Source organism: Solanum lycopersicum, chromosome 11 (assembly GCF_036512215.1).
Source record: "Solanum lycopersicum chromosome 11, SLM_r2.1".
NCBI classification, from domain to species: Eukaryota; Viridiplantae; Streptophyta; class Magnoliopsida; order Solanales; family Solanaceae; genus Solanum; species Solanum lycopersicum.
The window spans coordinates 7,086,310-7,102,766 of NC_090810.1; the positions used below are offsets into that span (position 1 = coordinate 7,086,310).

At 33.3% G+C, this 16,457-nt stretch overlaps 1 protein-coding gene across 2 annotated transcripts; it reads left to right on the plus strand.

Annotated features, from left to right (window-relative positions):
- Window positions 1-638: 638 nt before the first annotated feature.
- Window positions 639-16,325, plus strand: LOC101256344 (chromatin structure-remodeling complex protein BSH-like). 2 transcript variants are annotated; one of them, XM_004250523.5, is made up of 11 exons: window positions 639-697; window positions 6,314-6,401; window positions 6,515-6,603; window positions 7,383-7,477; window positions 12,446-12,517; window positions 12,700-12,747; window positions 12,871-12,954; window positions 15,252-15,290; window positions 15,400-15,482; window positions 15,587-15,649; window positions 15,803-16,325. In XM_004250523.5, the coding sequence occupies exons 2-11, from the start codon at window positions 6,346-6,348 to the stop codon at window positions 15,900-15,902; spliced, it is 729 nt and encodes a 242-aa protein (XP_004250571.1). In that variant the 5' UTR covers window positions 639-697; window positions 6,314-6,345; the 3' UTR covers window positions 15,903-16,325. The 2 variants fall into 2 exon arrangements, with proteins under 2 accessions (XP_004250571.1, XP_010312801.1); XM_010314499.4 differs by lacking the exon at window positions 12,700-12,747.
- Window positions 16,326-16,457: the final 132 nt, after the last annotated feature.

Genomic DNA, 16,457 nt, shown 5'->3' on the forward strand with positions numbered 1-16,457 from the left:
ATCTTTTCATAATAGCTCTACCTGGTACCTTATTTTTCTTGTAGATTTGTCCTTCAAATTATGAATGTATGACATTATGTAAAGATAGAGAACAATACAATATATTCAAACATTGTATTCATTTGAACAACACAATACAATTCAATAGAATACACTACATTATGAAACACTATGTAAATCTTTTTCCATTGAAATAATACTTAGCACAAGTTAAGCGGGATTATATTATTATTTTACGCATGATAGCATATATATAATTAATTAAATATTATTGGTATCTTATTTAAATAATTAAAATGACAAGATTAGTTCACTTAAGTTAGCAAACAAACTTATTTCCTTGAGAAAATAAACACATATATTTATCACAATTTTATTTTTGATAACTGCAATTTTGTATTTCCAAATATTTCAATATGTACATATTTGTAAACTCAAGACATGGACATAATCCCAATTCAAAACATTTTTTTAAATAAATTATATTGCCTTTAGGAATTTTTATTTGAATGAAAAAAATAATCCCCTATACACATGTTCCAATTGGACCAGGCCCAAAATAGATCCATTCAGGTCCAACCCAAAAGACAGCATTATAAATACTAATCAGAACTGAAAACCCTAGTTCTAACACTAGAATTTTGTTGTCGCTTTCTCTCAATCTCTACCATTGTTGCTTGTTCTTCAGCCGATTAAGGTAAAGGCACTCTAGATTTTGCTTGTTCTTCTTCTTCTTGCTTGTATATTGTGTCTCATTATTTCATTTGCCCTTTATTGCTGAGATATATTTCTCCTTTGTTATAATCTATTGTGATTGTTGATCTCCACGAGTTTTTTTTATAATCAGGTACTCCTCATTTGCTTATATTCTTGTCCTTTTGAGCTTGATTTTGCTAGATCTTCTTCTCGTGCTGCCATTAATGTTTTTTTTCTGTATTTCCTTGTTGTTGAATCCTAAAACTAAATTTGCATCTACCACTTTATTGTTGTTCTCAGTAACTTGTCACCATTTATCAACCTTTCCCTTCTAATGTCAATTCTTGGAAATATTGATTTGTATTGCTCCATTATATAAACATTTATGAGTCAAATAATCCGTAACTTTATTAGCTTCCCTTAGAATGTGAGTAATCTTAATTTATCTCCTGTTTGATACGTTGTATCTCCTACACTCAAATCATAATATTCCAAGGAGTCTTCCATTACCAGTCATAATATTCACAAGAAACAATGAATCTGATTGTAGATAACCTATTTAATTTGTTATGCTTGTATATATTTACATGCTTCAAGTATGGCCTTAACTTCTGATTCTGTGTTTTTATCTACTTCTTCTCTTTAACTTCCACACATATCACATTTCCCTCATCACCCCTTACACAAAAGACATATGATTTTCTCCTTGGATTGCCCTGGGATATGCCATTAATATTGCACTTAAGGAATTTCCCAGGTAGTAGTTCTCCTAGTACTTTTGTTTCTTTCATCTGCGGAATGTCTTCTTTTAGTGCTTTCAATATGTTTGTCCATTCTGTTAGATACTCCATGTTTTGTCTTTTAAACTTTAGTAATCTAAGCAAGTTTTGAGTAACCTAAAATATTGTTGTATGAGTAGAGTTCAATTTTCCTTTATGTTGGCTATAATTATTTTCCTTTCTATATTTCTCATTATAGCATATTAAGAATTGCTCTGAAGTAAGATTTCATTTTTTTAAAAAAAATAAAATTTCACCAAGTTAAGATTATTTCTCTTAGGTGTCTTCCATATACATTTATACTTGCAAAATAAAACCGTAGGAGCAAATCCTGTTAGTTGTAGATTAGTTCCTGAAAAGGTGAGACGTTGTCTCTTGATCATACTTGCCACAACACCAACATTTAAAGACAAGTTATATCCCTATCTCCAAATTTTATCATTCACTAGTACCTTAGATCTCCACACTCTCCACATGAAGAGAACAATTTTAAAAGGTAATGTTTTTACCCCCTAACTTCTCCAAAATTGGATTAGACTCATCCTTATGTCTTACATACTACTATGTAGAATTAACAAAAAGTACCTATTTGATTCAAGCATCCGCCAATGCTAACTTCTCTAAAATTGGATTAGGCTCCTCCTTATGCCTTACATACTCTCATAAAGACTTAACAAAAAAGTACTATTTGATTCTAGCATCCACCAAGGATTGTCCATATCTTTTGAGTCAACGGGTGGTTGTTTTTTGTTAACTATTTCCTTTGCTACCTTTTGAGGCAATATCAGGTTTAGACTATGTACATTTGATCTACTAGCCTTTATCAAATCTCTTACATTCGATATTGATACATCACATAGAACTTCTTGTAGTGTGATATCATATAAAACACCCATACATTTAGTGGTTGCCATCACATTTGGAGTTCTATTGAATTCCTAGCTTAAAGTAATTCTTTCTTGCTTTCCACTCAATTAAGTTTGCTTCGGCTTTTTGGAATATTTATTACACATAATCAAAGAAATATAAGTGATTCCTTAAAAACCTCAAAGGTTTTCAGTTCAAAATAGTGATATTAGTGATATAAGTAATTAAATTTTGCCATAATTAAGGAATAACAGTAAACGGGAATTAAAATTCATTACCAAAAAGATTTATCTTGAAAACCCATTGGAAATCACCTCAATTGAGTCCTCAAAGCTCAAACATGAGAAATAGAGAAAAGCCCCAAAATTTCAGACCAAGAATGCTCTGAGGTCTTGCGAAAGTGAACTCTGGTTCACTTTCCCGAACATTGCGTTCGTGACCTTTAGTTCGCAAGAGAAACCTGAAAAAATATCTCGTCTCGCTTTTGCGGGCTTTTGCTTACGTGAAGGTCGCGAAATCGAGAAGGCCTTAGCGGAAGTGATGCTTTGTGAACGCGATTTAATCTTCGCTAACGCAACACTCACGAAAGTGAAGACCATTCACGACTGCAAGGTTTGGGGGCATTAGAAATCATTAGCCGACATAAATATTTTCCAATCTTTGAAAGGGTCCTCGGAATTCATTCAGAATCCCATCATACAAACCAATTACATTGCTTGATTAACTTGATGTTCCAAACTTAATGGAACTATCCAAACACGAATTTGAGGTCTCCTTGGTACGAACCTTGTGAAAGTCACATTGAACAACATAACATCTAAAAAGGTCAAGACAAGCTTGGGACCTTTGAAAATTCAACCAAAACCTCTCATATGCCTTAAATCACACCTAAATCTACCGAAACTAATGGTAATTCGATTTGAGCATTCGAACCCCGGATGTTCACCGAAGTCAATCCAAAGGCAAAATTTTACAAATTTCCAACTTAGAACCTCATATCCATTCCAAATATGAAACCTTCAATACTCATAAATCAACTTTCACATTCCGAAACTGATGGAATCGAAGGAATTCCATTCATAGACTCGAAAACAAAAAAGACACCAAAATCATTTCTTAACAACGTAGCTTTTCAAAAATCTAAAATTTCCATAATTCACAACTTTTCACTCAAAATCAATTTCACAATCTGTTAAAAAATGAACCGAGGTCAATATCGAGAGAGATAAAATAATAGTTTTATGACAAATTTCAAAAATAACCTTGAAATGGTCATTTCATTATCCATCTCTAAAAATCATGTTGGTCCTCGAGCATAAATTAAAAAATAGTACCTAAAGCCTAAAAAAGATGAGGATATTTGCCATGAATGTCGGAATTTTCTCCCAAGTTGCCTCACCAATTGAATGGTGCTTCCATTGCAACTTCACTAAAGCAATCTCCTTCTTCCTAAGCTTTCGAACTTGCCTATCAAAGATGGTTATAGACTTCTCCTCAAATGACAAGTTTGGATCCAACACAACCGAATCAAGCGAAAGCACATGAGAATTATCTGGCACATACTTTGAAGCATGAAAATATGCAATATATGATGCACAAATGACAAGCTAGGTGGCAAGAAAAACTTATTAGCCACCTTTCCACTGACTCAAAATCTCAAAAGGGTCATCGAATCTAGGTTAAGCATGCCCTTCTTTCGAAACCTCATCACACCCTTCATTAGTAACACTCAAAGCCAAATCAAGCTCAGGACCTCTAAAAATTCATATAATACGTCTCCTACACCTAAAATATCATCCCTTGAATTCAACAAAACTATTGAAAATCCAATCTGAACATCCAAACCCCGAATATTGATAAAAGTCAAATCAAAGGATAAAATTTCACAAATTTCTAACTTAGGACCTCAGATCAACGAAAAGACTCCAAATTTGAAATCGATAATTCTCTTGAAACACATTTACACATTTTAGAATTAATAGAATCGACAAAAATCCATTTCAAGACTCAGTACTCCAAAAGACACCAAAAATCACCTTTTAACAACTTAGTCTTTCAAAACTCTAAAATTTTCGTAATTCACAACTTTTCGCTCAAAACTCAAAACCGATTTCAAAATTCATTCAGAAATGACTCGGGATGAATATCAGGGGTAGTATAATGATAATTTTATGAAAAATCTAAAAATGACCTTTTGGGTCATTACATAAAAATTAAGAGTAAATTTATGTATTATTTTATATAGATATTAATGATGTATAGAATTATTATGTATTAGTTATTTCATATTCTCTTTCTATAAAATGAATTGACTTAATTCATGTACTACTCCTTAAAGTTGTCTACACAATTCACTTGTACACTTCAACTAGGAATTGTTCCTATTGAACACCTCAATTGTTCAAAACATATATCTATAAACACAAAACACTGATGTGACGAAATCAGTGTAACTCACTGCTATTGAGCACGTGAGTGAACTTTTTTTAAAAAATTGTTAAAAATAAATTAGTGTTTATTTTTTTGACACTTGGTATGTGTTAATTAAATAACTAAAAACTTATTTGATTAAACATCTTTTTCTTTATTTATTTTATAAAAGAAAATAACCCCACACCCATGTACACGTCCTTCTTCTTTTTCTTCAACCCACTATTTTAAAGACTCCAAATTCTTTGTCTATTTTGTTCTTCTTATTTTTTTTTAATTTTTCGTTATAAACAAACTAATTGAATTTGCAAGAAACTTATTTTTTATGTAGATAACTGAATCACTTAAATTATGTCTTTTTCATTTCAATTTATTTATCCATTTTCTTTTGATTATCCGTTTAAAAAAAACATGCACCAATCTTTTTTTACTAACTTCTTAATTTTGACTTTTTGGACGGCATGTTTAAGCATATAAAATAAGAGTATATTTTGATACATTAAATATATTATTATTTTTAATTTTAATTATAATTTTATACTACGAAATATAAATAACAGCCATTTATAAGGGCCTGTTTGGCCATAAATTTCCCAAATAATATTTGGGGGGGGGGGGGAATTGGCAAATAATGTTTATCCATACAATTTGTCATTATTTGACAAATATTTTTGGCAAATACCCCAAATTCCCAAATACTAGTTTTTTCTACTATTTAGGCCAAATCTCATTATTTGGGATCTTTTGAAAATTAAAATTTTACCCTAAAATTTTATCTTTTATAAAAACACCCTCTGTAGTACTTGTTTGCGTTGTATTACATAATTTTTTACGTGAACACTAAAATAGTGATGAAATATTTAGTGAATATTAAATAATGATATGATTGTTGATGAAAATGATGAAAAATTAGCTCAAGGTAACAAAGACATGTGCTTCGTCTACTTCACGATGTATAGAATGACGCTTGTCGCACTCACTCCAAATTACCACATTGCTCTAGTGTCATGGACACTATTTGTTATTGTTGTAACGAACATCCAATTGACTTGTAAACAAACTTATAGTTAGTTTTAATAGATTTTAAAACTTATGGGTATAAATCATATTTTTCTAAAAAGGTGAAATATATTTCCCAAATCCTATTTTCACTTAAGTAATATTTGCCAAGAATATTTAAAAATGTATGGCCAAACGCTAGCTATATATTTGATTTTAATAGTACATCCAAATTTCTGAGCGGGAAAACCAATTTCAAATGGTAGTTTCGTTATGTTTTTCTCCGGCGACATCCTCGGCGATTTTCTCCCTCCGACATCGTATTCTATATCTGATGCTTGTATTCAATTGACCTAAAGCCCTAAATCCTTTTCGCAATGTGAAGTGTCAAAATAATAACTGTGAATTTGCTTACAACAAGTTAAGATTCATTACTATTTGCTATATTAATTCTGAATCTCAATGTTGTAATTACATTATCTAAGTTTATAAGTTGCAATTGTTGTGTAGAAGAAAAGCTTAGCCAGACTCCTTTATTGCAGATTATCTTTTTGTTTCTAGATTGAAAGAAGCAATGATGAAACCCCCTTCGACATCGGGTTCACCGAAGAACCCAGTGAAGTTCAGACTGTAAACGTCTTGTTCATTTTTCTCTTCCTTTAAATTTTAATATGCATACATATATGTGATGGTAAGAAATGATTTGTTCATAATGTTTAACAAAAGTTATATCTATATTACAGTCCAACAGCCGAGAATCTTGTACCTATCCGTCTTGACATCGAAATTGATGGTAAAAAATTTAAAGATGCTTTTACTTGGAACGCAAGTGGTAAGATTTTATCTATTTATTTTTTTACATTTATGTAATACATCAAATGATTTTATGCTCCTGCATTGTATCCTACTAAGCAGTTGATGCTTTTAGTTAGTTCTCAATCAACGTTCAAATTTTTTATTCTAAATGTTAAATGCAAACACAACTCATTTGTATTGTCCAAATGAAAATTTCGGTTTCTGATAACAATGATAAGGAATAATCAATGAGCAAATTTTGTGAACAAGTTGGGTAAACATGCTAGTTCCAGGTAAGGGATTCAAAACTAGTGACTTTTTCATTTGGGAGGTACTATGATATCGAAGGCAATATCTGGAAAATAGTTGGAGAACAATGGAATTCGAGTCCATGGCTTTTTTATTTGTTTTTAGACACTAGTAACTATTTCAGGTGACTTTACAACGCTCTGAAGCCTTCACAGGAAAAGCTAGCAACCTAAGGGATGCTCTGGTGTGTTAAAACTTGGATTTAGGGTGCTTGATTCTTGAAAATGGCTTTATATATGATGACCTTTGTTGAGTGCTATCTTGAAAAACAAAGATTAATATTATAGGGCTTATGTTTGACAAAAGATAGCTTGAAACCTCTGCAAACTCTGATATTTGATAACTTTTTTACTAAAGTGCTTTTTCTGATGTGATGCTTGGCATACAAAGCCATAGATATATTGAATGGTTCTGTTGATCAGTTTTAGAGAAGGAAAATTTATACTTTACTTGATATCACCTTGAACTGACCAAGCAGTTGCGCCTCTTTGAACTTCTTAATTATAGATCCTGACTCAGAGGTGTTTGCGTTTGCGAGGAGAACTGTAAAGGATTTGAAACTTCCTACTGCTTTTGCCTTTCAGATTGCTCAATCCATCCAGGTAATTTATAAGAAGTTTTTGGAACATGTAGGTCTTGGTGTTGGTTAGATCTATAATTTTCTTTTGAAGGTTTCCTTGCTGGTTCAAATCAACCAGCCTTCATACAAGTCTTGTGGCCTTTGGCCGGAGCTTTTGTCTTCTTCTTTTTTTGAGATCATTAATAGTGTCTGTTCGGAATGCTCTTTGTTCTCCTTCCTCTCCCCATGTGCACAAATTTTGACAATCTTCAATTCTTCATTCTTCTGTTTCAACGAGCAATTTCTTGTAAAAACCTTAGGTGATTCTTTCTATTTGCCTAAGTTTTTGCTGATAGAGATACCGATAGTTGTGTTGGTGTGAGGTATAGGTACCGGCAGAATAGTAATGTGTGATAGAGCTTGCCTGGACAACATTGTCATACAAAAAGATCATAATTTGTAGTTGATAATTTTTATCCGAAATCTAAATCCATCACATTGTATACATAATATCGTGAACCTTGAAAGTTGTGAAAAGTCATAGAGCCTCTATTGCTAGACATGAAAGAATCAGACTTATCGTGATGACGTCCATGAAGGGAAACATGTTGCGTTGCTGGGGAAAGCAGTGTCATTTTAATGGGAACCAACATACAGAGATCTAGCATTGTTGTCAAACTGGTGCCATTTGATAATTTACCAAATGTGCGCAAGGGCAGAGAGTATATAAGTATGGATAAAAACTCAAACTGCTCATTTCTGTAACTTCAAAGTCATATGGAGGATTTATTAATTTTTTTTCAATTCTTTGGATTTCTTTTTAAAGGCAGGAAATCTTATTCCTCCCTTTGAGATGTTTATAGGTTGTTGTAGAAGAAGCTAATTTTGATCCAATTTAGAAACAGAATAAGGGAAATCTCTGATATTGAGATCATGATGCATGCATTTTTTTTGCAAAGGGCTTATAATTTGAGATGCATCAATGTTGTTGGATTAGTCATAAAAAAAATTGATGAAAGTGATGAGAGCCTAGCAAGCCTGCTTCACAATAGGCCAAATATTTTTGTATAAAAAGCCAGATTTTTTAAGTTGTCAAAGCCCTGGAGCCTTTATTTATATATGTAGCCTCATTCGTTGGGAAGACTAAAAGGGCATTGAAGTGATCTCCTTGCTTCCTCTATTAGTGATATGGAATACTTGATAGACACTCAAAATTTCCTATGTGATTACTTCTTTCCTTTAATTACGTTGCTTATCACTCTCAACGTATCTATGTGACTGTACCTATTCTTTTTTTAAAGTCTGGAATTTTGATTATATGCTCATTCTCCTTCTTTGGAAAAGGCATTCGAGTTAATCTCCTTCTTACTCTAGTAGTGCTATGAAATACTTGATGGACACTCAAAATTTCCCATGTGATCACTTCTCTCCTTTAATTACATTGCTAGTCAATCTCAACGTATCTATGTTACTGTACCTATTCTTTTTTTAGACTAGAACTTTGATTATATGCTCATTCTCCTTCTTTGGAAAAGGCATTCAAATTGATCTCTTTCTTACTCTAGTAGTACTATTAAGTATTTGATAGCCACTCAAAATAACCTATATGACCAGTTCTGGCTCCTAAATTACATTGCTAATTACTTCTAATCCATCGAAGGACAAACTGGGGCTCACAAATGCTGGAAGTAATGGCTGCTACTGGAAGTAATGTCATATTGGCCTTTTTTCGATTATAAATATTTGGTTTTGGGAAAACGATTGTTTTTTTGTTCTAATATTGGACAAACTCTATAACATCACGATGAGAGGGAATATGGGCTTTTATCCGTTTCACTTTGATCTATTAGTGTTTCTTGAATGAAAGTTTACAAGCTCAATTCTTGTAGCATTTTGATGCAATCTATTCTTTACTATCACATCATTACTTGAGTGCTCATGTAATGCTTGACTTTACCAACGCGTTTGAGCTAATTCGTATGAAAAATGTGTAACTAATTGGTGAGTAACTAACTGGTGGCTGACTTCCTCATTCAGGCCAAACACCATTATTTAGTTGATCACCCTTCTCTCCCTAGTTCTTTTGTATGCATTCTAGTGGAGTTACCTACAAACCACAACTTGTGGCCAGAAGTACTTTACAACACCAATGTATGGATAAAACCATTAAATTCCTTCCAAATTCTTAAACTAAGTGCATATATCTCAACCTTAAGCGGCACCAAGTACCCACCTTCACCACGAGCATAGGTCATCCTTATTCCTCACAACCTTGTAATCTCTCATTTTAATTGCAAAGCCAAATCCAAAGAAAGACATAGTTGTACCTAAGTGGTCGCAACAAAGAGGAGACTTTATACCTAAGTGGTCGCAACAAAGAGGAGACTTTAGGAGGGTGATATAAGTCCAAATATTGGTGTACTAGGACAAGTCCGCTTCCTCTCCGTGATGCAGAGCTGATAACGGACTTGTCAGTTAGGTTGGAGAGTCTCTAGTAAACCAACCATAACTTTTTACTTCGATTGATGAACGGTTGGTGGCATTGAAAAGAAGACTCGTAAAATTTTAATATGATAGGTCATGGACTCATAGGTCACCTAACTCTTTCTAATCTAAGAGATATTGTCATTTCAAGTTAACCTTTATACTAACTCATATGAAAACTTAGCCAATAAAAATGCTTTAAACTTGACTTGGTGTAAGAGGTCCCTTATGACCCTAAACCACATTTAATACGCTTCCCGTACAAAGGAATGAACCTTAACACACATGTACAAGTAGCATATCATGTGGTTTAATTTGATACCTACGATGTGGCTTAGGGTTCATAAAATAATAATTTTCAAGAATTCATCGAGAAAACATCAAGAAACCACTAAGGAAATATTAAAAAGTCATTAAGAAATCATTAGACTTAGTTGTCAAGATAGAAACCGTTACTTTCATAACTATTCATAATTTCATGGAGCAAATCTTGAAAACTCATGGATTAAGAGTTATCATGAAATTGAAACGCTTTCACGCAGAGTTCTTAAGCTTTCATGAAGACTCAAGAACAATTCAAGAAAGTGGGGCTTAAAACCACATAAATGTAGTTCATGGGGAAGAACAAGGTGTTCCCACACATGGAGATAACTTTACATATCTTAGCGATGTAATTTGATGAAGATTCTTGGAAGTTAAACCTGGCCTTAGTGTTTCTCTTGAAGTTCTTGAGCATAGGAATTTAGGAGTGAATGAGAGGGTTCAATTATAAAAACTGATCTCCTACACGCTTAGAGACATTTGGATAACTCCCCAAAGGTTTTTAGGAAAAAAATACCCCCTAAAAATAAAAAAAAATGACGAATCTTGGACTAGGTCTTTGTTTGCTCTGTGTCACGGTGTTTGAAGACAAAAATTTACTCAAGTGGACAACGAGGTTCGCGTCCTCTCCATGATGCGGAGTTGATAGTGGACTTGTTAACCAAGTTGGAGCATCTCTGCTAAATTGATCATAACTTTTTACTCTGAACTCTGATTGACAAACGATCGGTGACATTGGAAAGAAGACTGATACACTTTTAATTTGATAGATCATGGGTCATCTAACTCATTATAATCCAAAAGATATGGTTGTTTGAAATTAACCCTTATATTAAGTCATGCAAAATTAACTTAGCTGATAGAATGCTTTGAACTTGATTTGGTGTTAGAGGTCCCTTATGACCCTAAACCACATCTGATACACTTCATGCAAATAGGAATGAACCTTAACACACATGTACAAGGAGGATATCCCAGTTCAATTAGATACAGTCTCAACGAATGGTTTCCTTAACATAGAATTTGCGAGGTTTTACATATGCGTAATGAGTTGAGGTCCTCCCCCGTAGGGATAAGCTATCTTTGCCATATTGCTTTCATAAATAAATTATCAATACATTTCGATTAATATATATTCAAGATATTTACAATTGTTCATAAAAAATATTATATTATATATATATATATAGAGAGAGAGAGAAGTTGTCGGTTCGGTTATTTCTTTGGTTTTTTTTGTACACAACCAAAACAAATATTATCAAAAATTTTTTTTGATAAAGACAAATATTATCAATTTTTGAAAATGTAAAACCAACCAAACCCAAATAAAATCGGTTTATTGAATCGGTTTGGATGATTAAGAACATGTAAAATATAGCCAAGACTCGAGTGAGGACAATGGCAGGAGACTCGGAACACTTTTGATCCGAGATGGTTTGCATAGGGATCAACTCTTAGCCCGTTATTATCTGCCTTGGTGATAGATGAACTGATCGGCTTATTTAGGGTTAATTGTCAAGGTGTATGTTATTTATAGATGATATAGTAATGATTGAGGACACACACGACTAAGTTAATGAAAGGACGAATGTTTGGAGACAGACTCGACAGTCTAAAGAGTTCAGGTTGAACATGAATAAGATAGAGTACTTGGAGTGCATGTTGAGTGAGTAACTCCCTAGGCAGATCTGGATAAAAGACCAAAAGGCTTCATAAGATGTTAATGTAAGTCTTTGACTATTACAGAATAGTATAATTTGGAGAAACCTCAACAAATATTCTGGTTGTTTTATGTTTACTGATCTTTAAAAATATCCTTTATGTCTGCATTTGGTGGTCTATATGGATGCAGAGGAACCAGAGATTTTTAAAAACAAGAGCTACTCTATGCAGAATTTGAAGCTGAATTGCCTAGTTCTTTTCTTTTTTTGGTGTAAACATGAATATCCTCAAGATGCAGAGGATATTCTTAGCATTTTAGAGTTCTTATGACCTCCATAGGAGTTCTTTTCCTTTTGCAGCTTTTGGATGTAAGTATTACTAGGATACTCCTTATGTATGTTATTTCTTTTGCTGGATAAAAACTTTGTATTACTCTAATGTCTGCCGACCTCTATTGCAAAAGGACTGCTTAGGGTCCATGCTTCTTATTCTGTTGTTTCCTATAACTTAAGTCTTATTGGTTTAACCTTTTCCAATTTTGTAGTCCCAATTGTTAGAATTTCGGTCATACGAAGGAAAAGATATGCACACTGGCGAGAAAGTTGTTCCTATCAAGGTTTGTCACATTTGTTTTTGTTGATATTAATGACATTACGTTGAAAGATTATCCATCCCAAAAAAAATTCCTGTGAAAGAGACCTATCTTACTGACTTTGGTGGTCTCAACTGCCTAGGGTTCAATATTTGAATTAGATACTTGTATTTATCTATTTCCCTTTCTTTTTCGGGCTCATCCAGCTTGATCTCCGAGTAAATCAGACAATTATAAAGGACCAGATTTTATGGGTAAGTTGTTGGATGTCTCATTCTTCAGTCTTTATCTATCTTGCTTTGGTAAGAACTGTGACCAAATTAGCAACTACTTTGCCTCATTTGTTGCTAATACAAAGAGAAATAAAATAATTTCAGGACATGAACAATTTTGAGGGTGATCCTGAAGAATTTGCACGGACATTTTGTGAAGATATGAAAATTGAAGACCCAGAAGTTGGAGTAAGCTCTATTTATTTCTTTTCTGTTGGTTGAGAATAAAAATAGTGATTGTGTTTCCATCCCATAAAATTATCATTTGTTCTTGCATATTCGTTGTAAGTTTGATGTTTATAATATTGATATACTTCTAAGTTATGGGGTGATGAAGTTAAAGGGAGTGCCTTTCTATACTACTTTTTCTTCCCATTTCTATTTGGTTGTTTTTTGGGGTTAACTAGAGTGTGTATTAACTAGCCAGAGACAATTATGGTACCAAAAATTTAGCCCTGTGCTCTCAAGATTCAACATTCAAATTCCATGATACTTCCACATCTCTGATGCGAAATTGAATTTTTGGGTTTAATATTTGCAACTTGTGCAAATAAAATTAACCTCCCTCCTATTTTGCTACAATTAGGAAGACCTTTCTGTAATTTGTAAATGGGGGAGGATTGGTGAGGCGGAATTTAGAATTATAATGCCATTAGGTCTCATTTCTTGATAGACTCATGAGGGATATTCTAGCAAAATTCATAGTTCCTTAATCAAGAAAGTGACCTAGTTTTCTTCAATGTTGGATTCATTTGACAAAATATGTTGTCAAATAATTTCAACTTTCTTAAGCCATTAGTAGAGTATGAGAATATGAGGAATTTAGTTACTTGGTTTTATATAAGAATATAGTTATGTTTGGTGTCAAGTGGCTAATGCCTCCCAGTAATGAGAGCATATTGATGACATGGCAACGCAAAAAAATGATAAAGAGTATACAGTCTGTTTGGAGAACAATTCCTCTTTGTTTATTTTAGGGACAATATGACTGGAAAAAAATAGGGCATGGTTTGAAGGGGAAAGACAACATATATCCATGTTAAAGAATGACAAAAGTCCCACATCGGTAGTTAATGAGATAGGTGAACTCCTTATAAGGCTTGAACAATCCTCCTCCCTTTGAGCTAGCTTTTGGGGTGTAAGTTAGACCTAAGACCTAATTTCACATGGTATCAGAGCATGCCCAGCCTCACCCGATGTTGGGGCCCCAAAAAAATCAAAATTTCTCACGCACCAGATGCTAAGCACTGGGCATGAGGTGGGGTGTTAAAGAATGACAGAAGTCCCACATCGGTGATTGGGCGTGAGGTGGGGTGTTAAAGAATGATAAAAGTTCCACAATGGTGGTTAATGAGATGGGTGGACTCCTAATAAGGCTTGGACAATCCTCCTCTGTTTGAGCTAGCTTTTGGGGTGTGAGTTAGGCCTAAGACCTAATTTCACAATCCAGGACTAAGAATAGATGTCTTGTAAATATGTATTTCTGGTGTACAAAGAGTATTAAGTAAAATATGGAGCAATACATGGTATTCTTAGAAAGAGATGGGGAGATATAAGATATGTGGCTGAATGTTGGTGATAGATATTTTTTTTTTGTAATGTGTACCATCGTGGTTCCTTTCTCAATCAAATCTTACCTTATCAAAAAGATATTGGGAAGGAAATGAATAATGTAGGATAATAGGTCTTTAACCTAAAAAATACAGACAACATATTGGGCTATGAGTACTCTAGAGATCGTGTTCCACATAGGAAACAATTACTATTGTTATGTTTTTACAATGTTCTTGTCTTGTAGTTGTTATATTTCATTCTTTGTTCCCCGAGTCTCTTTTTTGTTATATTGGTCTTAGGAAAAGATCGATTATCTTGACACAACTGTGAGAAGCCAATGTTGAGAGAATTGCATTAGGGATATTAAAACCACTCGATATTGTAGGCCTTTGAATTTAAGTGTTAGAATATCTCTATATATTTCACGTATGAGTAAACTCTGGACATATAAGAGTTCCATATTGAATCTCATTAGATAAAGGATCTTTTATCTCGTGGTAGCCTGCTTCAGTACCCTTAAGAAACTTTCATTATTGGGTTAACTATAGAGAGGGAGGGCAGAGTTTTTAATTATATCATGTTGTCAAATAGTTGAACAATTGGTTTCTAATGTTGTCAAAGATTTGAACAATGAAAATGGATAGTGAGTGCCTGATTCTTACTTACTCAAATGAGATTTTGTCCCAACATTATCCCATCAAGAGACACTATTTTGTAGTGTAGCTTCTTGGAATACACTAAATTGTAGTGTTACTTTCTCACTTTTTACTCCTAGAAAACAATCATGGTAATTACTTTCTTTAATACCCAGTGTTCTAGTTCCATCCCAAAAAAATCTGTTCAACTATGTAAGACTGTCATTTTTCAGTATCCTTTTAATTTTAAAAAACTGGGTATGCTTTCTTCTTGATAGTTTACTCCTTTTTTTGTAGCCTGCAATTGCCATAGCAATTAGAGAACAACTTTATGAGGTGAGAACATATCATTCATTTTGTTTCTACCTGGATTTCAACTATGTTTTCATAGTTAAAAGCCAGTCACTTCAAGGTTTTTGACTATTTTTGGCATTTAACTTTTCAGATTGCGAAGCAAGGTGTTGCATTCATGAGAGAAAGCAGGACAAATAAGAAAGGACGCAAAGGAATGGAACACCTCTCAGCCAGGTTAGTGTCATTGAGCTATGTTGTTTATGTTGATCTTTGGTTAATCAAATCACATATATATTATCTTCGGTACATCTCTTTCCTCATAGTTATCTTTTTTACAGTAAAGTAGGTTCGCCTGCACTGGACCTGGGGAAGCTATTCGACCCTGAAGGAAGTATCCAACGGTACAACTCTTGCTTTTTCTTAATAATCTCACTCAATAAAAAATGAATGTCAAATCAAAACGGGTTTTTTTCCATATATATTTCAATTCAATTGTGTCTCATCAACACATCCAGTTTTGGAATTCATTTTATTTCAAATGTGACTCTTCTCAGGAAAATGAGTGAACGGGATGCATATGGACCAGTAGTCGATCACCTGTCAAAGGAAGAGGTGGATGCCCTCGAGGCTAGAGAAGAGAGGCTTCCTCGGTGATGCAGACAGTGTCTGTTGAAATGGATATCAGCAGTTTAAATGAGAAACTGTTTTAAGTTTTAGAATGATGAAATGAAACTAGTTCCTAGTAAAAGTATAACTAAAATCCGGTGTTTTAGATAATGTTCAGATTTTTGCAGTGATCTGGAGATCACAGTTACTTCTGTTTGTCAAAAGAAAATATGGAACAGTACCTGTTTCTCTACTTCTATGGATTTTTTGGATTACAAAAAGGTTGAAACAAATTTGTTGATGGACTAGGACAGGTGTGTATTGTGCCGTCAATGGGTTCGCGAGTTCATTGAAGAAAACTTTCAACAACTGTTGATCTATATTTATTGTTGATCTGTATTTATTTTTAAACGCATGTACTCATTTTTCACTCATGCTTATTTTTAATGATGTTTGAGTTTTTTCGATCAATATCAACTTTTCATTATTACATATATTTAACTCATGCTGATTTTGAAAAATAATTTTTGAAAAAGTATTTTGAAGAATAATAATTATTTTTGGCTAATTAATCAATTTGAAAAATATTTTGATGATTCTTTT